The 23,053-nt window shown below is 37.5% G+C and overlaps 1 protein-coding gene across 2 annotated transcripts; it reads left to right on the top strand.

Annotated features, from left to right (window-relative positions):
- The first annotated feature begins 1,419 nt into the window (after nt 1-1,419).
- On the top strand, nt 1,420-15,838 carry ywhae1 (tyrosine 3-monooxygenase/tryptophan 5-monooxygenase activation protein, epsilon polypeptide 1). 2 transcript variants are annotated; one of them, XM_044118777.1, is made up of 7 exons: nt 1,420-1,705; nt 3,305-3,504; nt 5,917-6,023; nt 8,200-8,406; nt 9,617-9,753; nt 12,108-12,155; nt 14,648-15,838. In XM_044118777.1, exons 1-6 carry the CDS (start codon nt 1,642-1,644, stop codon nt 12,113-12,115), a joined length of 723 nt encoding a protein of 240 aa, XP_043974712.1. In that variant the 5' UTR covers nt 1,420-1,641; the 3' UTR covers nt 12,116-12,155; nt 14,648-15,838. The 2 variants fall into 2 exon arrangements, with proteins under 2 accessions (XP_043974712.1, XP_043974711.1); XM_044118776.1 differs by lacking the exon at nt 12,108-12,155.
- The last annotated feature ends 7,215 nt before the right edge of the window (nt 15,839-23,053 follow it).

Here is a 23,053-nt window from a genome sequence, read left to right as displayed (position 1 = left end):
TGTTTTTGATTTTGTGAAAAACTACAAAAGGTTTTGAAACATCTCAGAAAATTTGATTATCATCCAAAAACTAACAGTAGTAAACTCTTTAAGACCACAAATTGATTTTTTAATAAAGGGATGTTATAGCTTAGATAAAAGTGCTGTATGTAAACATTTTGATGGAAAGTGGAGCGGGAGAAAAGGCAGTTTGGTCGATATTCTAAAAGCATTGGTGGCAGCTGGAAGTAGTGGCTTACAACTATTACAGCACCATAATGGAAAAAAAAGAAAACATTTTTACTGCGTCTGTCTTTCCAAATTTCCTGATCTAACCCTTATGATAGATTGTTCATTATGGGAGTGTGCTTCCTGGCAATATTGCCCACAAACATTTCCATGAACTGAAAGGTTTGACAGGAGAAACGTCTACCAACAATGTAGGTAAGATCTGATGGTGATTTGCAAATTTTCCACTGCTATGGAAAATTTCCAGAAGTCCTTGCAGATATTTACCATTTAATGTGTAGTTATTAATCTAAGATTAATGCTCCTTTGGAAGCAAAAAGGAGCAACTCAAAGTACCGAGAATGGCTCATAAGTCGGGATTAAATCAAAAGTTTGTATCTATAATTAGAAATTTTGTTTGCAAAACAGCTTGAAATATTTGTTGAATAAAAATATTCTCAAAACTGCTGCTGTTGGTGTAAAAGGTAAAAAGCAATTTGATAGTACAGTTTTGAAAACTGTCTAAACATCGGGAGTGATTAATAAACACCTGCCACACAAAATGCACAATGACATGCTGGTAACACTATAGGTAACAGTATGCTAACTGCAGGGATCAGAAATTGATTTTAGTCAGGAAATCAAATTCTTCTGAAATGCCTTGATCAGGATGAAAACTAGTACAGTCAGGGTTTATATTAAACACAGATTTAAAAAAAATAAATCTCATACTGTTGCAAATGACTTTACAAATGTTTATTTCTGATACAAAACAATTGAACTTCTGCAAATTTTTTTCTGCTTTCCTTTTTTTCCTCAAACATTTCAGATGATCAAACAAATGTTAATGTTAGACATAATCCACTATGACATTTAAAAGACTGATTACCCATTATCACAAATGTTTGATGGTAGCTGTTCCTCCCAAGGCTGGCACAAGTTATTTAGTTTAGGGGCAATTACTTTTTCACAGACAGGAAACTTTGATTTACTGATTATTGTGACACTTTCCTCACTTTTGCCATATATTTTGAAATGTGCACTTACACAGACTGTTAGATATATTCCATTTGAATGTATTTTTACAAATATATTTCCTGTCAATTTTCATTGTGTTAATTTTGGAATATCCTTTACAAGGCTGGTGTCATACTTTGCTATCTACTACACATGTATTGCAATAGATAATGTGTTAAAACGGCCTGCCATACTTAAAAAGACGTTTTGGTGGTCCGTGTCCCTAGTACCCGGATGGGACCGGTTGCCATCTTTCTTCTATCCCTACACAGCGTTGCCGGTGGGGCGGAACACTCCTCATCGATCAGTTGGTTTCTAGGAACCGCGGACAGACCTGGCACACCACCGTGACTTCTCGTTAGAGATCTGACACTTTGATTAGCCAACTGCCAGCTTATCCTTTCATCTTTTTCAACAATGGGAGAGAGAGAAGACCTAGTTTACCAGGCAAAACTTGCCGAACAGGCAGAAAGATATGACGGTAAGTGAGAGTCTAGGGGCCGCCCGGGAGTGGGACGCGTTCACGTCTCGGATTTTTTTTTTTTTTCCCCCAAGCAACACTAGCTGAAGTGATAGCTAGGGGCAGCTAAAGATGAGCTAACTCTGCTACTCCCACCGTTTTTTAGCCAGCTATTTACTGACATGCCACATTTATTATTGTTAAACGAGAGTAACGTTACTTTAAATCCCTACCAACCGTCACAAAATTCGCTGGTTTCAATAATATCGTAGGAATGCTGTTGACTCCGGCTAACATTAGCGATGTGGCTACAACAAAATGGCGGATCAGTGAAGCGTGAGCTGTCAGGGGGGTTGCCTCCCCTGCCCAACGCTATCCCTGGATCTGAACGCTTCAGCTCCTCTTGTTAGCTCCATATAAGCATCTCCAGGATATAAAACCACCGAGCTGCTGTTGAATGTTTCGTACAGTCTCATCTGATCCAACATTCGCTCGATGCTAGCTACAATGCACAATTAGTCGCATGAAGCCTGTTGAGTGGGAGTGGGAGCGCAGCTGTTCATTTTGGTGGGGTGTTTCCTGCGAGCGAGCTGCGCGGATCGATCGCAAAAGACTACTTCACCCCGGTGCAAACCTTCCGCTTTCATAGCCGCTTACTGGCCGTTAAAGGGAAGCTGTTTTGGACGGCTTTCTTTGCCACCGGTCACTCGTTGCCCAGCAACGTTAAGTGAATGCACCATGACTCATTCACAGGATCTGGACCGAGACCTCTTGTTGGGGGTGGGGGGCGATTTATGGTTTGGTGGCTAAACTGTAACCTCACTGGAATGTAGTGAAAGTTACTTTTGCCTTTCCTAAAAGTTATCTTAAATTCACATGTTGCTGAATGGTGAAGCATTAAAAGTCATTTTACTGTAACTTTTTATAGTAAAATAAATGGCTCACAGCGAAACGAGGCAGCCAATTATTAAACTGATTAGTGTAAAAAAAGGTCAAATAGAAATGTATAAAAGCACATACTTGGTAAAAGATGCTGAATAGCTACAAAGAGCAGAGCAACAACTTGGTGACTCAAGTTTTCTCTAACATGTGAACATATAAGATGGGCATCTTTAGATTGTTTTTGTTTCTAGTCTGCCTGCCTCATCATGTTTTATACCATTGTTAGCATCAACTATGTCCAGTCTTGTCTACAAAGCAAAACCACTATCCATGTGTATTCCCTGGAAAACGGAGACCCTCACCCACTTCAAACATCACAGAGGCTAAAAGCTCTAAAAGGATAAAAAGTAGCAAGTTTTCCCTTCCTGTTATCTACTAAAAGTCTTGAGCTGTCGCACTCTCTCAACCTAATTTAGTCACAAACATGTCACATTATAGCAACTTTGGTCCCTTTTAAATAATTTGGTTCAGCCGATTGTATATGATAATCATGTTTTTTTTCTGAACTGCTTTCAGTATGATGATGAAGCCACTTTGTCATGAAGCATAGGTGACCAACAGCGGATATCCTGTCAATCAGCTACTTATTATGAAGGATCCTTCTAAAACCCAAAGGCTATAAACAGTTGGTGAAAGTTTTAGCTCTGTAAAGTGTTGTTGTTTTTTTCTTTCTAACAGAGATGGTCGAATCTATGAAGAAGGTGGCAGGAATGGATGTGGAGCTCACAGTGGAGGAGAGGAACCTACTATCGGTGGCCTACAAGAACGTGATCGGGGCTCGGAGAGCATCTTGGAGGATAATCAGCAGTATCGAACAGAGGGAAGAGAACAAGGGTGGCGAAGAGAAGCTGAAGATGATCCGGGAATACAGGCAAACGGTAAACACGGCAGGAGGAAGCCATCGGTTCGTTTTCTTGCCTGTGCGCGTCACGTCAGAGCGGCTGTGATTTGCCCCGGTGATTGTGAGATCACAATCTCCTGTGAATGATACAGGCTGCTGAGCAGCTACTGGACCTTACAGCGTCTGAGTCATCGCTGCTGGATCCTCCCTGCACACTCTCATGCTTTTATGAAGTGGAATAAGAGCAGCTATTATACTGGGAGAGGCAGCCGGACTGCAGACAGTGATCTAATGGCATGCCGAGATGAGCACACCTACGTTTCCAGAGTCACTGTTTTACTCCATTTGAGAAAACATTTCATGGAATAATACTGCAGCTTATGGATCCCAGTTTCATTTATATAAATGTCTAGGAAAGCTTCAAGCAGGACTTTTAAAAATGTTATTGATTTAATTAGATTAATTGTGACGAATCAATTATTGAAATACTTGTCAACTAATTTAGTAATCAGTTAATTAATTGGAGTATACAGACTCAAAAAAAAACATTTAGAGCAGTAACCAGTGATTAATATAAACATCTTTATCTGTCAATATGTCTTACCCAAAACACCTCAAGTGGCATTTCTTTAATATTCACCTGGTTCAAGTTCACTGAAGGAATGCTATGTTATTGCATTTCAGGAACAACATATTACCATATTTTCCGGACCATAGAACACACTTCACTATAAGCCACACCTACAAATCTTTTGGAAAAAAACTGGAAGTGTACATATATAAGCCACACTAGGCTATAAGCCGCTAGTATCTCCGCCATTCTCGGTTTTCCACAAGGAACATAAATAATAAATCTTCTATAAAGGACACAGCCTTGCATCTCCTATGCTGAACCATGGACTCATTCCCACAGAGTTTACGTGCAACCACTCTATTTCCCTCCTGTACTGCCAGATCGATAGCCCTGCACTTAAAAGCGGCATCTTTTTCTTCGTGTCATTTCCATGATGAGGGGGTATGAGTTTGAAGAAATTTCTCTGTTGTACCTGCTGCTAGCATGTGCTTGTTCCAAATGAAAATTAGCATTTCTTATTTGATTTCCAATTTTGACTTCCAATGATTTCTGCTTAAGAGCCCCCTGGCGGTTGAAGACAAATCCACAGAAAAGCTGCACCGGGCTATAAACCACATGGTTCAAAGGGTGGGAAAAAGTATCGTCTCATACTCCGAAAAATATGGTAAATTTTCTATTAAAAAAAAAAAGGAATTTAATTACTTGGGTTTTTTTCCATCTTTTAATGCATTTCTAATATTTCATAGAAAAGACTTAAATAGTTTAATGTGCAAAAAAATTTTCTAGCTGTTTAGTCATGAGAATAATTTACACATTAGTTACTAAAATAATTGTTAGTTGCCGTCCATTGTTGATATGAAATTCCTCAGACATCATAATGGTCTAGTTAAAGCCATGGAATTGCAGTGAGAACCATCACGTTTTGCTCCTTGCTCTAGATCAGAGATGTCCAAAGTGTGGCATGGGGGCCATTTGCGTTCCTCTGGATGATTTTGTTTGGCCCTTCGGTCAACACTTTGAGAATGGAGTGAATTTTTGATTAATTTGACATTTTTACAGACACATAAAATTTAAACATTTATTTATTTAGGTACAAGACAAAGTATGTTTCTTTTAATAAACTGTGTTTATTTACTCATTGATTACAATTTGCTGATACCAGCAAGTGTTGCTCAACCTCAACGTAAAAAGAAAATGAGTATAGTAAGCCCCCAAAATTTTAGAAATTGTTTGTCACTTGGTACAGCAGCTGTTCAATACTCTTTATATTTTAGACCAACAATGATTCACCGATTTATTTATTTTTTTTTACAAAAATTAGACTTCTGTGCTTTATTGCCTTATTTTTATATATTGTCTATTTGAAAAAACAAGTGTTTTAATAAATAAATCTTTTCAGTTTTAATTAAAGAAAGTGGCCCTCAAGTACATTCAACCTTACATTTTTGGACCGAATGGCAAAAAGGTTGAACTCCAATGGCCTACATAGATGGTACTTTATATTTTGCCATTTTTCTACCACCTAGCATTTGTTTTGGGGAAGCACCGATTTATCGGCCATTCTATTTATCGGTGCTAATTTTTCTAATCTTGGAAAATTGGTGATTGGCTGTTTTTTGTTGTTTTTTTTTTTGTTTTTTTTACATGTGAAGCCGATCTTTACTGATTTTGTCTACTTCGGCAAAGGCATTTAGATCAACTGTTATCTTCTTCTGCTCTGAGAGCGCTTTGACCAGCATACTGGCCCACCAGATCAGGTCTATATGTTTGCAGTTAACTATAGTCATCTTAATGTTGGCAACTCATCAACTTTCTTGTAAGAACGTCGTTGAAACAGTTTCTGTGAGTGACTGTTTCTTGTGTGTTTGCTGGAAGGTGGAGAAGGAGCTGAAGTCGATCTGTGGTGACATCCTGGACGCGCTGGACAGACACCTACTCCCCTCTGCAGCAATGGGAGAGTCTAAGGTCTTCTACAACAAAATGTACGTGCTTTCCACTCTGAATGTTGGGTAACATATTAATGAATTATTACTTTGTGGTTCTCACTGAGAGGACAGGAATCATTGTTTTTGTTGTAGCAAAGGCTTGTTTGCTTCTTAGGAAAAAACACTTATTTATTTTAGGGTTTTAGTCAAGACCACCTAACCATTACCAAGTCAAGACCAAGACCAGCACCCCGTGCTGCATGACACAATAAAATGAAGTGCACCTACCAAAATTGCTTCTCAAATTGATCTGAAAAATCCACATTCCCATAAAAACACCTAGATATTAAATACTTAGAGCTGAAATAAATTTAACCAGCATCATTATCAATTCAAATTCTTCTTCATTCTGCTTTGCTTCCATCTCTGTGCCACAATCCGTGGTGGTTTCCTACCATCCCTAAAAGATACTGCCCTGGATGTAAAAGTCGAAAGTATCCAATATTAAATATACTTAAGTAAAGTACAGATACACGAAGATTGTACTTAAGAACAGTAACGAAGTACTTGCACTTCGTTACTTCCCACCACTGGTTATAACAGTCACACAGGCTGATACTTCAGTTTTGTTTTCATGATCTACCAGCAGTTTGTGATTAGAATCCATGATGTGCCACCAGGTTTTCAGCTCAGTCTGCCATGAAAACCGTCAGGCCTTCATGGCAGACGGTGTTCTGATCCGGCCCACAGCGCCGTTGCATACCAAAATGTCTGTTCAGGTGAGACTTGTGTTGTCCCCCATCATGGCTACACACATGTCACCATTCAGCCTCCTTACCTGGGTTCAAAACTCAAAACTCACACTCGCTGATAGACTTTGGCTGCACTTATTCAGGCGTGATGTGAAAAGCTGCTGAATCAGCGCTACTGGACAGTTTTTTTTCCAAAACATCAAATGCCCTGAAAGATCACTTGGTTCAGCTGCTCTTATGTCAACTGTGACAACGGCAGAGAAGAGATGCTTTCTTGAAACTATTTTAGATTCTTATCACTACAGCACACTTGGTTTGTTGTTGTAAGTATTTTGACCCATGCTCCAGTAACAGAGGAAACTTTTTAGCATATTCATTAACGCTAAAAACTCTTAACTCTGGTTTTATTGCACCATTAAGATTTGAAAGCAGCTAAACAAGCCAAAAGGCCTTCCGATGCAAGTTGCTGCCTAATGCCAAACCTTCTGCTAAATCTGAACAGGCAGAAAGAAAACAGAGTAATGATGTGTGATGGATTTCATTGGAACGTCTCACTGACAGCAGAACCCATAAGGCTTTTTATTCATTTGTCATATTGGACTGTAGAAAGCTATACAACAATTTAAAGCTTATGGCTGTGGATTATTTGAACAGCAGGTGTAGATTTAATCTTAAAAAATATGAAACAGGAATCACAACTTTAGCCTTGATTGCAATCGTTCAATGCATCTCCTTGGTCAGAGGATGTGAGTTGTATAAATGGAAATAAAGAAATATTTAACTCCAAACCCAACTTGTATAAAATTGATCAAATTTAGTTTATTTAATGTGGACAATGTGCAAAAAACATTAATAAAAGATGCTTTACACCAGATTTAGCTTGAACTAGTTTCCATCTGTAGTCCCTGAGCAGGAGAGTTAATAATGCAGACTAAAATCATAAAACATGCATTAAAGGTCCACACATTTCCTGTATGTAACAACTGTACAAAGTCATAAAATTACAACAATAAAAACAGTATTAAATGCCAAACTTCTGTTCTGTAATCACAAAAGCCAAGATTGCAGTTTTTGGTTTTCATTGCTGACGCTGCAGGTTTTCTAATGACACTTTAAAAGATTTTCAGATGAACTACAAACCACTGATGTTGTCAGATCTCTTCATCGTTGCTTTTGTGCCTTTCACTGCAGCCTCTGTCAGTTGTTTCCAACTTTATCCTGGTGATCTGCTCTGTTGCTTTAAATATTGTATATTGAGACTATTGCCTTGCTGTGGTTTGAAGGATTTGCCTGTCTTCTCCATTTAGCTGTGTTTAAAATCTAACATTAAACCATGAAACTACCTGCTCCATGCTTCACAAACAGAACATGTTTTATTTATCCATAAGTTTGTCTTCTGGATATTGTAGTTCATCTGCAGGTCAGTAGTTTGTAACGCCTTCAACTGTTGTAATATTGTAGTATTTCCCCCCCATCTGTAGGAAGGGGGATTACCACAGGTACCTGGCAGAGTTCGCCACTGGGAACAATAGAAAGGAGGCGGCAGAGAACAGCCTGGTGGCGTATAAAACTGCTACGGACCTTGCCATGCTGGAGCTCCCGCCCACTCACCCAATCCGCCTCGGCCTTGCTCTCAACTTCTCCGTCTTCTACTACGAGATCCTCAATTCGCCCGACCGCGCCTGCAGGTGACTGTCTCTTCTAAACAAGCTCACTATGAATTTGTGTTTGAAGGAAGTCGCCTGACACTTCAGAGCTGTTTTCAGGATGAAATGTTTTAGTCGAGCACCACGCCTCAGGCTGCTTGTTACTCACAATCAGATTGTGACAAAACTACCATAGGAAGAACGGAGTTCTGCTCTGCAAACACACAAAATCGTACCAAGTGTTTTTGGTCTAGTTTTTAGTGCACACATCTTAGTTTGTTTCAATTAAAAGTAAACTAACTTACAAGTAACTTTTGTGCCAGATATAGAAGATTTTTTTAATAGATTATTTCACTTGTAACATTGGAAAAGTGTCTTGTTATAAGTATGCATCTTGCAGAAAAGTTACTTCTAAATTAGTTTTGTCTTTACTGAAATGTATTAAGATATTTGCACTAGAAACTTGACCAAAAATCCTTAGGCTTTTGTGTTATTTCAGTTCAATAGTGCTTCAATTCAATAAATAAATCAGTAAAATTTGGATTTCATTATTAATTAGGTGCCTAAATAAATAAAATTCAACACAAATTTGTTAAATACACAGTTAAATCATTCATGAAAAATATTCATATCATTTTACAGTTTATTGAATGATTATACAGACTGGGCTGCATTTATTACAGGACTCTGTGAAATCCATTTTATTTTTGTCCCAAATTCCGCTTTACTTGATTGTTTTTTTAATTCTACTTTTTTTCATTTTAATTATTCACACAGAGAGTTTCTATAGCAACGATTTCAACACATGTAGACACTGAAGACAATGATAAGAGTTTGCAAAAGTAATCTTAAAAAGATGACACCATGTCTCACTATCTGCTTAAAGTTTGAATATTGTCTTTAACTGGAAGACAATATCCCACTTATTAAAGGATGTCATAAGTGGGCTTTTTGGCTTTCGCACATTTATGGTGCACAGGAGCCAGAAAATAATGTTGTTTAAATGACATCAGATTTTTAATACATTATGTTTTCCTGTATTTTTAAATAGGATCAGCATAAATATTAAGGATAAATACATGTTTAAAATATATATTCCCAATTTGAATAATGAAATTCTAAAAAAACAAAAAAACAATTTCCACACCACACTGACGCATGAACATGACCTCTGATGCTATTCTTTATGAGAATGAGAAATGTGCCTCGGACGTGAATATAAAGGGTTTTAATCAGGAGGGTGTTTGCTCAGGTTGGCGAAGGCTGCGTTCGATGACGCCATCGCAGAACTGGACACGCTGAGTGAAGAAAGCTACAAGGACTCCACACTTATCATGCAGTTGTTACGTGACAACCTGACACTATGGACTTCAGATATGCAGGGAGAGGGTGAGTAAACCTCGCGCGGCCATTTCTTTAGCTTAACAGTCATGCTTTTATGATTCTGTGATGAGCCGCTCTGTCTACCGTCTTGTTGCCTCTCAACTGCTGGCACAGGTCAGTTCTCACTCATCTCCTGTTTTCTTGCTTTGTCAATTCAATATGTTGTGACTTTATTCTCCCACAATTAAAACAAGGGAATTTCTCAAAAGTCTGTTGAACACGGCAACCAAAAGAGATGAGGAAGTGCAGATGTTGGTGAGCTTTCCTTTGCAACCACTCAGGGGAAATTTCAGTAGCCGTTACTCTGGTTAATTGTTATACTTACTGAGGAGTCAGTTCCTCTAATGACAAACTGTAGCGATTCACTGCAGCTGTTGGAGCTAATGATAGCTTTGCAGGTGGATGTGATGAGTACCTTCACAGCCTCCAATTCCCCAGCTCTTTTTTTTTTTTTACATCTGATGCTTCAAGCTTAAAATTTTGTCTTGGGCCAGGAGTTTTGACAGAGTCAAAGAAATGGGCAGATTTGTTTTGCTTCCTTTTGTTTGCACTCTATCAATCATTCTTTATGTATTAATAGCCTTTTTATATATAGTTGGTTAATACAATCATATGGAAATACATTTAAAGTCAATTTAATGTTTTAAAATAACTCTGAATTTCTTACTTTCATATACATCTAGGTAAATGTTTAAATTGTGTAACACTTGACCAAACCATACAGAATTGTGTGACATTCTTCCAATCAAAGGTTCTTCAGTCATTATCGATGTGAGCAGGAAGTATCTCTTGTAGCAGTCTGTTCTGCAAACCTACATTTTTACTAAAATATATATGTCAAATTAGGGCTGCATGATATCAGAAAAAACATTTGGTTATGGGATCCGTTCCGTTATCTTCCGCTTATCCGGGATCGGGTCGCAGAGACAGCAGCCTAAGCAATAGTGATGGAAATGCCCACCTCATTACAATATTACTGAGGGAAAATAGTCGAAGGAGTAGTACAAACAAATGTGGAAATAAACCATTTATTTATTTATTTACAAATATATTTGGTTTTTCAATTTTTTTCCACATTTTTTAAATTTCAATATTTACATTTGTTTCCTCAGTTTTGGCAGTATCAGTCCTACGTACCATATCACTACTTATAAAACCTTTAGTGCTGCATTAACCACCAGGTATATTACAGACATGGAGAGCCTGATGGCATTGTACATACATCATTGGCCAACCCTTTTTGTGGTTGTAATGTTCACGTTGCCTACAGTGATTTTACAATAATGAACTTGAAACATTTTATGCAGCCCCAATAATAAGCAAACTTGTTTCCCTCCTATGGAAGAATCTGATTACAGTGCTGGAGAGAAACACAACTCTTAAAATGAATATATCAGGCAATTGTATTTTTAAACCTTTATTATATTATCAAATATTAAATTTAACTGATATTTTTTTTCTTTTCTTTTAATTCATGTACTGGAAATATTGAAGATTAGTGTCAATTTCTTAGAATTATCAGTGGAGAAACGGTTGTGTTGTGCTTCGGTATGCTTTCATGTTGGGAATGTTTGATATAAATAATAAAAATAAAACAAGCGTGTGATTACATTCATGTTTCTATATTAGAACCTTTTTTGTTTTTATTGCATTAGCACACAAAATGAACCACCCTGACCTGCCTTTTAGAACTCCACTGCATATTAAATTAAAACTTTTATCCTTTCTGAGTAAATATGGAGTATTAAAAGTGACTGTAGGTGTGAAACGGTGAAATTTTTACTCTGGCAATGCATGGTCTTGCAGAAAAGAGGCTGTCCCCATACACAGAGACTGCTTTAACTCGACAGCTGCCATCGATTCAAATCCTGATCTCTACTTCTGTTTTCTGACACAATATATCGGGGGTAGAGGGGCATTACTTTAATTCTAACTGCAGTTTATTTCAGCCAGAGGCTGCAGGACAACTATTCTTCTCACATATATAACCATCTGTAATGACTCACAGGAGAAGCATGGATAATGAGAGCTCCTACTTCTAATTTTCCTTCAGGATTACTAAATAACATTTGAAATGAATTCCAGTCCACCATCTAAACTCTGTTCTGTTCAGTTTGTTCTTTGAAATAAAAATGTACTTCATTGATTAGGAAAAAGAATTACCGATCAAGCTGCACTTAGACTTTGAAGCTCTCCAGCACAAATCAAATCTAATATGGCTGCCAGATTCATTAGACTCATCATCAGCTGTCAGACGTGCCACTCTGACTCTGATGTGACGCCAGGCCAACGGAGCGCAGCGGGTTTCTCACCGACGGCTCATCTTGTCTCTTGTCTCTCTCTCATTCCCTCTGCTGTAGAGCCCTAAAGGAATCAAAGCTGTTCATTTCTCATGTTAACTGTACTTTGTAAGTGTTTCTCACCCACACCCTGCTCTACCTGTTTTTGTACTCGCACAACTGCCTTTTGTGACGTCTCTGCACCGACTCACTTGTAGTTTAATACCTGTGTCCACTCACCTGCCTGTGTGTCACTCTGGCTCATTTAAAAATGCTGTTTTAGTCTATTTTCCACCACATTCAGAGAAATGCATTAGTGTAGTTCTGATCCAGTCGTTCATTGTTTTATATATTTATATTTAAAGGTTTATTGGTTTGCTCTTATCATCATGTGATGCTGCTTCTACTGTACGTTCCCACATGTACTGTGAAGCTAAAGCAACATGGCAAAAAAGTTTCTAATGGTATAATTATCCTGTTAAACATATTCTGCTACTCTAAGCAAGAAGCATTGGCAAGTTTTATTGGACCACAGATTATGACTTCATGCACTTAGATGATTAACTAATCAAAACATGGTGGTCCAAGCAGTTGTTGCAATATTGATATGGTTTCTACTGATATATTATTACAATAATAGTAATGTCTTGCATCTGTTGTGCAGCACCAGTGAGAGATTCTTTAATGCCATTTGAAATCCTGCTGACTGAAACTAGATTGAGATTTGTGAGATTTCGCAGTGAAACAAAATGTTTTAACTTCAACAAAACTTCTTTTTTTATTTACTCCATCATCATTGCCCTTTTTAATAGGTTTATTTTCCCACTTAATCATAGACTTCCCTGTTATATTGGACCTGAATAGTATCACCACTCAGACACTATCCTGTTGCTTGCAGAAAGTGTTTAACTGTAAAAAAAATGTTTTGTTGTTCTTTATTGAACTGAATTACTTGGTATTTAGAGTCAACTTGCAGAAGTTTTTTTTGTCATTAAATATTTTTAACTTTAAGTCTTATCTGCCTTTTTTAGTTTTGTGTCCTTTTTAGACAGCATCCCTAAAACAAAATTCTGCATCTTCTTTTAGCTCCTGAAAATAGTCTAAGATTAAGGTTAAACTGCCCAGCATCTTACAAAGTAGCACTATTCGTTAGTTAGAATACTTCTACAGTACTATTGAAATTTAAAACAATGATAAAGTATAATGCATTTGGTTGAACATACAAACTTTCTTTGCAATACATAAAGGCGATGGCCCATCAGGATGTTTTTGTCCCTGGTATTGATTTATTTTATGACTTGGCATTTGCCGATATGGAGTCGTCAAAGCTAAACAACCTGACAAGTGATGTGATTAGATGAGACAAGCCATCATCTAATTCCCTTTGTAGTTTCACATAAGCCATCAAAAATGTCTGAATCTCGTCTTTGGATCACGATGTTGATTTCATTGTTGCCAATTTCTTTTAAGCTCAGGGTTCGCTCACTTCCTGTTGCCAGGTTTGATTCTTGTAACTACGTCTCACAGCCAATCAATGACAGTCAGTATTCCAATGCTGCATTTTTAGTTTGACTCGGTCAAGTAAATACTAAAAACCAAGTGCAGCAATGTAGGTACTAGCTAAGGGGCTAAAGGGACTAAAATAATACGGCGTACTCTTCAATAATATTCCAGATGCTACAATGTCCGTTTATCTGGACAGCAATGAATTTCTTGCCAACAGATAAAATTAAAGATTTTTAATGCACAGCAGATTTCTGACATGCTAGGCTAACATTAGCATGTTAATAATGTTTTAATATGACTTGTTGATAATTTGACATTTCACTGCAGTTCCAATCTGAGCATGCAGATGAGACTAGTTTTCCTGCTTTGTTGGCACTTTGCTTTGATTGTTGTAAAATTGAAAGACTTGTGCTTCTGTCGCTTTCTGTAAAGCTTTCTCCTCCACTAAAATCTGTCTGGTCAGAGCACACAGAACCAAACAGGTCAGGTGACGCAGATAAACAGGAAGGGTAAAAAGCATTTTCCCTATGGAGATCTTTAGGGAAAATCAAGATTTGTTTGGGCACCAAAATAATGCTCCAGGCCCAGAACACAGTTTGCAACACAAAGGTAGGATGTGATTTTTTTTATTTTTTTTATTATTTTTCAGCCATGTAACTCTCTTTGGGTGTGGCTGAAACAAAAGCACCATCTAGTGCTGAGCATTCAAAAATGCTTTAATCAGGACTTTGATTGGACACCTGGGATTGGATTAGGACATCTTCAATAGGATCTCTAATGTTTTCTGTCCAGAAATGGTAAACCCAGTTGACCGAGGTAGTTTAGAAATGTACAGTTGATAAATTTTTTGTAGTTATACCTCCCAAACACAAGGTGGCTCAGTCGTTTCCACAGCTTAATAAATGTCATTGTCTGCGTCAATTTTCTTGTAGTCTTCTCCCTGAAATTCCTTTTTTAATTCCCTGGTCATCAAAATTAAACCACACACTATCATTTCACCTTCTTGTCCAGGTTGAGGCGCTTGCACACAAATTGTAAAACCTGCCTGCATCTTTTTGTTACCCGTGGATGTTTTGTCTCAGAGCAACACTAACGATGTGTTTTCTGTCCCCTAGGTGAAGAACAGAACAAAGAGACACTGCAAGACGTTGAGGACGAGGCCCAGTGAGACTATGCCACCAACAGCCAACAACTTGATTCCCCTCGGCCCTTCACCTCCTCACACTCCTCACTCCCTCTGCCTTTGTCTTCCTCATCCTCCTCCTCCCTCCCACCTTCCTTTTCCGCCGCCTCCCCCTCCTTTTTCCTTTTCCTCACCTCTGGAGCTCCCTGACCCAGCAGGGCCACGGAGTTGATGAGTTTATTTTTCTCTTATTTTTGTATTAGTCCTGATACCATTTGATTAAATACCACTTAATTAAAGGAAGTCCAACGCTAGAAAGAGAAAGAAAGAGGTCCCTGTTTGCTGATTTTTGTCCTGGTACAAGCAGTTCTGCAAAATGTTCTTTGTTTTCATTATTGTATTTTTTTTGTTTGTTTTGTTTTTGCTTTTTCTTCCATATTTTTATCAGTTGCTGGATGTATTGAGATTTTTTTTCTTAATGTAATTACAGAAATTAACTTTTATTACTAATAATGTTGAATACTAGTTATAGGAGCTATTTTATCTCTGTTTTTAGTGACATGTCGAGCAGATTATCTGACCTTTTTACGGGTGGATTGGAGAAGTCCAGACGCCCTTTTTGTTGGGTTAGGACAGTCTTTTTTTTTTTCCAAGGAATTTGGCAGAATGTGTGATATCCACGTGGGGCAAAGAAGTGCTTAATGTTTTACACTACAGTTAGTCTTGTGTTTTGTAGCTGTTCCTGGACTGTGTTTAGTGCTGAAATACTGTAATTGTCCACACATGCTAAATCTCTAAACACTAACTTATTTCTAGCTGGTTTGGTTCTTTACAAACATTGGGAGATTTCTCACCTGTGTGAAAGTGTCTGTGTGACCCGGCTCTCTGCCCAGAGCGCTGAGATCATGGGCAGCACAGACACGAGGCAACACGTTAGCTTCTGCTGCTTCTCCCCTGCTTTTATTGAAGCTCCTCTAGAATCAGATTTTCTTTTCTTGCTCTGTTTCATTTATTGCTCTCTCTTTTTTTTTTGTTTTTTTTTTTGTTTTTTTTTTTGCTTCATTATATGTAACTTGGAGCTGATTTGTACTACTGGATATCTGACTGGAGCCACAGACAGGGAATCTGTAACGTTCTTATTGAAACACAGCATGGCATTAACATTAAACAATAAATTAAAACAGTTGGTTTTGTGTTTCTTTTGTATATAACAGTATGATGAACAGAGGCAGCTGAAGGCACCATTTAAAGACACTGATCACTCTCTAGCCCCACCTCAACACTTCAGCTCGGGTTTCTGTCCTAGTTCTCACAAAAATCTTTGCTTTTGTCTTTATACCCAGAAAGTATCTCATTCTCAACGCTTGGTTCATACTCTGTCGCTCTGAATGGGGCCTTAACCTTTTACCTCCTCAGTTTCAGTTTTAACCTCTGTGATACAGTTACATCACCCTAACGGGCAGAGCCGCCCTGCGCTAAAATTAGACTCTGGACTGAAAGTAGAGGAGCCTGTCAGACAGCAACTGTCGGAGCATCCAGCATTGCAAAGGTTGCATTTGCTGCTGAAGAGATGGTTTTATGTTGTCATTAGTTCTCAGCAGTTCTTTGCATTATTAAGTATTTACTGTTAGAGGTGCAACATGACGTACTGGTACAGCCAGGCTATTTTTTTCTTGAAGTAACTGTCTGGAGGTGACCTCTAGACCTGCATGTCTCCCCCGCCTCTCTATGATTACGGTGAATAACAAAAAGTACTATTTCAACTATAGTTTGTGCAAAACTTTAATAATCCAGTCGCTTTTGTGGTCTCAAGCTACTCTAAAATATTATTCCTGCACTGTAGCTAAAAATGATTTAAATGCTGTAAATAATTGACCAGATCTCTGAGCCAGCGCTAACACCGCAGGGGCTTCCCGGATCCGCAACAATGACAAAAAATAAGTCACTGAACAAAGATGACTTGATTGTAGATATGTGGTAAAGCGTCAAATGAAAGCGGAAGTTTATTTATCAAAATTAATTTCCACAAATAGCAGTTGACATGAGAACCTTGACAGACAAGTCAATTCACCACAAGATGCTCAGGAGAGAAAAGCTAATGCAGCTTGCTTGCTGTATGTTAGCCACTTTAGAAATGCCTGTTTTCTTAGTGGAAAGATAATAGCAATACAAAAACCTGTTCAATTCAGGGCTAATATGTTGTATAAATGTTAAATATTGCTTTTATTTGAGGTGCTTAGGAAGTTCTGACAAAATGGTTTAAAACACTGATTGCTTAGAAGTACACCAAACATCCCCCATTTTGGGAAGTATACAAAGACATCAGAAGAACAGGAGAGGAAACATTTTCTTGCAATTAAAATAAGTGATGTTCTTCGACTTGAAGGTAATCTAAATATGACAACTTAGCACCACGTTGGCTCCTATACCTCATTCCTACTACAAAGCACAGTGGAGGAGGCCTCATGATGTGGGCTTCATGTGCAGCTACATGACTTCTGTCAGGTCTTCTGACAATTTATGGTGAGTTAGCATCTTGAACAAGATTTGATATAAAAGGCATATCGCCACAGAACATTTTCAAATACTTTAATGCTCTTTAAGGAGTGAGCGTTTTTATTTTCATTCCAGATTTTTAATATCAGTTACATAAGCTCACCTTTTCCTTTAAGTTAGTGTTTGTTTTTTCCATAATTGTAATACTTTTTTAAAGGCTGCAAAGGTCTGAAAGGATATATGTCATCTTTAGAAATTCCTGCTGGCACCAACATTTGGTCAATGAGTCAAATCGTTCCAGATAGATTTCAATAAAGTCAAGATAACTTCCGGAAACTAATGTTTGTACTTTGTTTTTTGGAATTTAGCATACAGAAATAAAATGTAGTCAGATTGAATGACTATTATTTAAAGCTGCATTTCAATCATTTTTAATTATATTCAAAGCCTCTGTTTTATTGATGTTTCTCTGAGGAAGTTTTTTTATTCAGTTAAACTTAATGTCCAACAATGGTGTGTTTGTATCTGAAAATGATTACGTCTGCTTCACTCCTGAACTCACCCGTCAGAACATTTTATGTCCGTCTTGAGGATTTTTTGTAATATGAGTGAAGTATGAGGAAAATAGCGTGTTCCTCTGGAGGACAGAGGAATCATGCAGCGCTGCTAGTCAGAATTACAGCACCTCCTTTGGTGCCCTCTGCATGTCAAACCAGCACCACAGCAGAGACTGTAATGAATCACTTTAATGGTTAGACTGGTGGAGGTTTAACATGATGACAATACCAGTTTTGTATCAAGCATATTGTATTCAAGATACAGTCTTTACATCTCTATCTTTTTTACCTTTTGCAAAGTGAAACCAGACCACTAACAGGATGCATCTCAGAATGTGTTTGCTCAGTAAAATCTGTTTGCTATTATTGAATATGACAACACCTTCAAAAGGTAGGTCAGATATTGCACACAAAACTGTGCAATATCTGATTGTGTTTTTATGTGACAGATGCAGGAGCCCTGAGAAGTATGTAAAATTGTATTTTTTTTTTTAAAGAACAATTTTCTAAGTCTCACCAAAATGTTCTTTTCCTGGCAACTTCAGAAGATATCAGAAAAAAAAATTACATTAAATTATTGCAAGTTTTTTTTGTTTGTTTATTTCTCCATGGAACTTTCTATTTTCTGAAATGTGAGAAAAAACTCACCTTTCCCAAAATAATCCATTGGCATACAAAAAGTCTGATCAAGTGTGCTTTTTGTTAAGTCTGTCTGACTATAGCCTAGTTTTTCTTTTTCTTTTTCTCTCTTTTCTAAAAAAAAGAAACTGCTGTTATAGGCAAAAGAGAACTATTATTACTTTTGACATGTTTATTTTTTTCCCCTGTTTGTTCATGTAACACCTTTTTCTACCACTAGAGGCACTGAAGGAAAACCACAGACCTCCAACAGCAGGTCTGGCTTCCAGGAACGAATAAAAATGTGTTAATCTTCTGGAAGTTCAGTTGGTACATTTAGACGCACACCTTTTAGATTAAATACATTAAAATATCTTAAGGGACACTTACCATTTAAAAATTAAAAGATTAATGTTATTCCATTCCTTGATTTATGCCTGCAGACATCAGTTTGTTGCAGTTTACAGAGATTTCATTTGCCTGATTTTTATCTACTCACTCAAACTGTGTACTGTGGGTTAAATGAAAAGTATATAATTATTTGAATAAAGCAATAAAATGCTATGAGATAAATATATGAATATGGCAAAAATACCAGACAGATCTGATATTGAGTAGAAACAAGCAATAAGTTATTTTGCAGTAGTACAAAATCTGTTCTTTATTTAACAAGTTTAATACTAAAATTCTCCTGTCTGGTATTTTTCTGGTGCAGACGTACACCTGTAAATCTGCTGTGTTGCCTTCAGTTTGGCTCGTTCGGCTCTAATGTGAAACCTCAAGAGGGCAGCAGGTTCCATCTAATCAGACAATGCATCAGTCATCCTGCAATGGTTTCCAGGTTTCCACAGGAGACGGACCTGGGAGGCGCTGCGAGTGAACAAAGCACGGCGCAACATTCCACTCATTAGCCGTTCTCCACAGGGTGTGTTTCATTCGAGGAGCCGGTGGCGCTCGCCGCTCCATCTGCAGCCAGATCAGCGTCCTGCAGCTTCCTGTGGAAATTGGAAACTGCCTCAGTGTTCTGTTGTTGGAGCGAGATTCCTGCTCGCAAAGTGGGACCATGGGAACAAACGTCATTGGAGTATAAGTAACTTCCCCCCCTGCTGTGGAGACAGCAGTTATTAATAGCCAGGGCTATTTTCAGGCAGCACTTGTGAGATTTACTCACCCCGAGGCCGGTGGGTTCTGAGCGGGATCTGGTTGCAGCCACTGATATATACGGCAGGATGAGGCTGTAAAATGAAGCACTCCTTGTCCCGCATACACCCTTCAAACTGCTCTGCAGAGCCCAGAGGCGGGCTTAAATCACATAGCGTCGACAAATTACGTTATTTTTTTCCTCCCATGATTATTCCCTTAAAAACAACTCTGCTTTTTACGGAAGAGGATTAGGGCCAGCTGAAACAAAGGGAATAAATTAATGACTTTAATCTCAGAGTTCTAGCTTTCTGTGAGGTCAGAATTTTTGGGAATCCTGACCGAAAAAATCGGTCAGGATTTTATTTTTTATTTATTCATTGTTTTTAGAATTCTGAATTGAATCTTTTTTCTGTTAGCATTCTGCCCTTACGTCGGAATTCTGCCTTTTCTCTCCTTAGAATTCTGATTTCATTTATTTCTTTGCAGAATTTTGACCCTATCTCAAAATTAAAATATATATATATATTTGGTTTTTTTTTTTTTTTTAGAAATCTGACATTTTTTCTCAGAATTCTGACCTTTTGTTTTTTTAGAATTCTGAATTTAATCTCAAAATTCAGACTTTTTTCTCCCCAGAACTCAGTTTTTGTTTCTCATAATTTTGACCTTTTAATTTTAATTTGGTGTCAATCTATGTCAAAATCCAAATAAGTAATCAACATTCTTAGGTGTATGTCAATTCTGTTGTTAGCATTTGAAAATAATAATATTTCTTCCTTCTTATAGGATTTGAAAACTTGCACTTTAGCCTGTCCAAAATTTACTTGGTATATTTGAGTTTAAATTTACATGATGATGCATAAACAATTTAAACAAACAACAACAACAACAAAAAAATCTGAATTCTGTGAAAAAGTCTGTAGCAATATTTACATTATAAAATTACTCAAGCAAAAACAACAACAAAAACAGCTTTCCAAGAAGTTATTCAAGTAAATATAAATGAGTAAATGTAATTATTTACTTTCAAACTCTGGAAATATAGCAGAGGTTTTATACATTATTATAGTACTGCAGAGAAGGAAAAACAATGATTAAATGTTTTCTTTCTACTATAAAGAGGAGCAAACCTTAGAGCAGGTTTGGGTTAATTTGTAGCTCTTTATACTCATGAATGGATGATTTTCTACATGAACATCCTTCAGTACCTTCAGTTTAGTTACCAAGCAGTCTGTCTGGTGTCTTTTCACTTTCATTCCCTTAACATTGTGTGAAAACGGCGTATAGAGGAGACGTGAGTTCTCCAAGGTCTGTGACTGTGTGTGCGTTCACAGGAGTGTGTGAAGGATGCAGATTTCCTGTTGATGCCAGGCTGCCGAGAATGCCTCCAGCCAGGGTCAGAGGTCATAGGATGTCTGTGTCTGTCCCTTCCCCTCTCTCAGCAACAGTGTACAGAATGCCAACCCCACCACTCATCACATAATCTCTGTCAAATAACATCTGTAAAGCCTTTGTTAGGGTACATTTAACAGAAACCTTCCTTTTTTAGAAACAAGTACAGCGAGTTCATCCAGGATTAAATCTAATTCAGAAAAAAAATGTTATGAATAGCAGGATAAACTGGATGTAACGTGAGCAGGAACACGGAGTTATCGGAAGTGTCAGGAAGATCCTCTGAATGATGAATGTTTATAGTTTCTGTTCACACACAGGAGCATCTGAGTTACATTTTAACCCTGGAAACCAACCTCACCGTTAATAGATGCTATTGTCGGATGGAATATGTGTGTGCTTAGTGTAAATATCGCGGTTTGTCTATAGTCTGTAGGGACAGGAAGTGTTTCTCTGACAGCGCAAGTCCTTATTTGTTTTTAGAAAGTGAGTGCTCTCGCTTGTTTAGGTCTTTGAGGAGAGAGTTCAGTGACACACACGCCACACACACTAAATCATCAGGGTGGATACAGAAAGTGTCTGAGGCAGGATGCTGTTTCCATAAGGAAACTCCTGCTCAGATCAACTGTGTGTGTGTGTGTGTGTGTTTTGTGTTTGTAGTCTTGTTTATGTTCACTTCTCAGGACTTTTTTTGGTATCAAACTGACCTTGTTGGGACAAAAATACAGTCAAATATTTTTTTAAACTGTTTTGCTTTGCTGCTATTAGACCACTGATCAATTAATTGGATAAAAAATGGTTACATTCTGCTGAGTTTTCATTTAACCACTTAAACCTTTTTTTATACAATATTCCATAAAAAGATATAAACACACAAATAAATAAAATTATTTTTTAAATGTGAACATATATATGCAACATGCAACAGCACATCCTTTGTGTACGCTTTGTCATTTGAAGCAAAGTATGCATCAGCAGCTAATAAATAATTCTAACATAAAACGTGCAAAACTCAGACTTTAGTGCTCAATTTAGCGTCAATACATTGTAGGGTGATATGTTGACTATGTTTTCTATTAACCTGATAACAATTGGATGGTAAAAAGGTATTCAATTGGTCTTAGTTAAAAAATAACCCAGAATTTTAACTTTGTGAAACCAAAACTATGCTACTATAGGAGCTCTGGGTATAGCATATTTATAGACATAGGGGGTATTTTATCTTAAATGTATATACATACAGTTGTGCAAAAAATTAAGAGCCCAGTGCATTGAACCCCATTGAAAACCTCATTGTTATTCCACCAAATATTGATTTCTGAACTTTAGTGTTGTTGTTTCTAAATGAACATCAACTTGTTTTCTTTGCATTATCTGAGGTTTGAAAGCCCTGCAATATTTTTTTCTTATTTTAGCCATTTCTCATTTCTGCAAATAAATACTAAAGATATGTTGTCAGTAGTTCATAGAATAAAAGAACAATGTTAATTTTACTCAAACATTTACCTATAAAAAGTAAAATAAGAGAAACTGATCATTTTCAGAGTTGTATATTCTTTGTACAGTATTGATTTAATTACTGCTCTGAGCAAATGGCCTTTATAGAGGCTGTGTACTCCAATATGTGATTAATCGATTACTAAATTTGTTAACGGTTACTTTAAGAATTGTTCCATCATTCTGGCATTTTGTCATGCTATAACCAGAAACTAAATAGTATTTTATTGGGACATTAAGTGTTGCTGCATTTAGAATAAGCCCAGAATGCAGAGGTGGCTGGGAGTAACTTTAACAATAAGAAAAAGGAAAACTTATAAAGGTAATCACAGGGTGAGCAGACATGATAACGGGAGGAATCAGTAATGAACAAAGACCCTCTCCATTCTTTGCTTTTGGACGGTTGGAGGAAGTCAGAGTAATCAAAAACCTGATTGATAACTAATGCTGACATTTAGACAGTTAGAAGAACTATACAGCTACAAATATTGGTTCTTTTTCAATAAATATATCTTTCTACATATATTGTAAAGCTTGTATATCCAGGCACCCCCATCATTTCCATTCATTTGTAAGACAAAAGACACACATCCTCTCCATGTGACACCCATCTCCAGTCCGGCTGAGCTCCATATCCTCCCCATGATCCCTCAGCCGGCGAGGCAACATCCTCTGGCTGCGGCGAGGGGAAGCAG

Source organism: Gambusia affinis, linkage group LG06 (assembly GCF_019740435.1).
Source record: "Gambusia affinis linkage group LG06, SWU_Gaff_1.0, whole genome shotgun sequence".
NCBI classification, from domain to species: Eukaryota; Metazoa; Chordata; class Actinopteri; order Cyprinodontiformes; family Poeciliidae; genus Gambusia; species Gambusia affinis.
The sequence above is the reverse complement of the archived record's forward strand: the minus strand, read 5'-3'. Positions and strand labels throughout refer to the sequence as shown.

Bases quoted from the DNA above. Each gene is read 5' to 3' on its own strand.
- ywhae1 (XM_044118776.1), top strand. From the start codon at position 1,642: ATGGGAGAGAGAGAAGACCTAGTTTACCAGGCAAAACTTGCCGAACAG. The intron at 6,024-8,199 runs GTACGTGCTTTC...CCCCATCTGTAG, and splicing joins AAGGTCTTCTACAACAAAAT to GAAGGGGGATTACCACAGGT. The intron at 9,754-14,647 runs GTGAGTAAACCT...TCTGTCCCCTAG, and splicing joins TTCAGATATGCAGGGAGAGG to GTGAAGAACAGAACAAAGAG.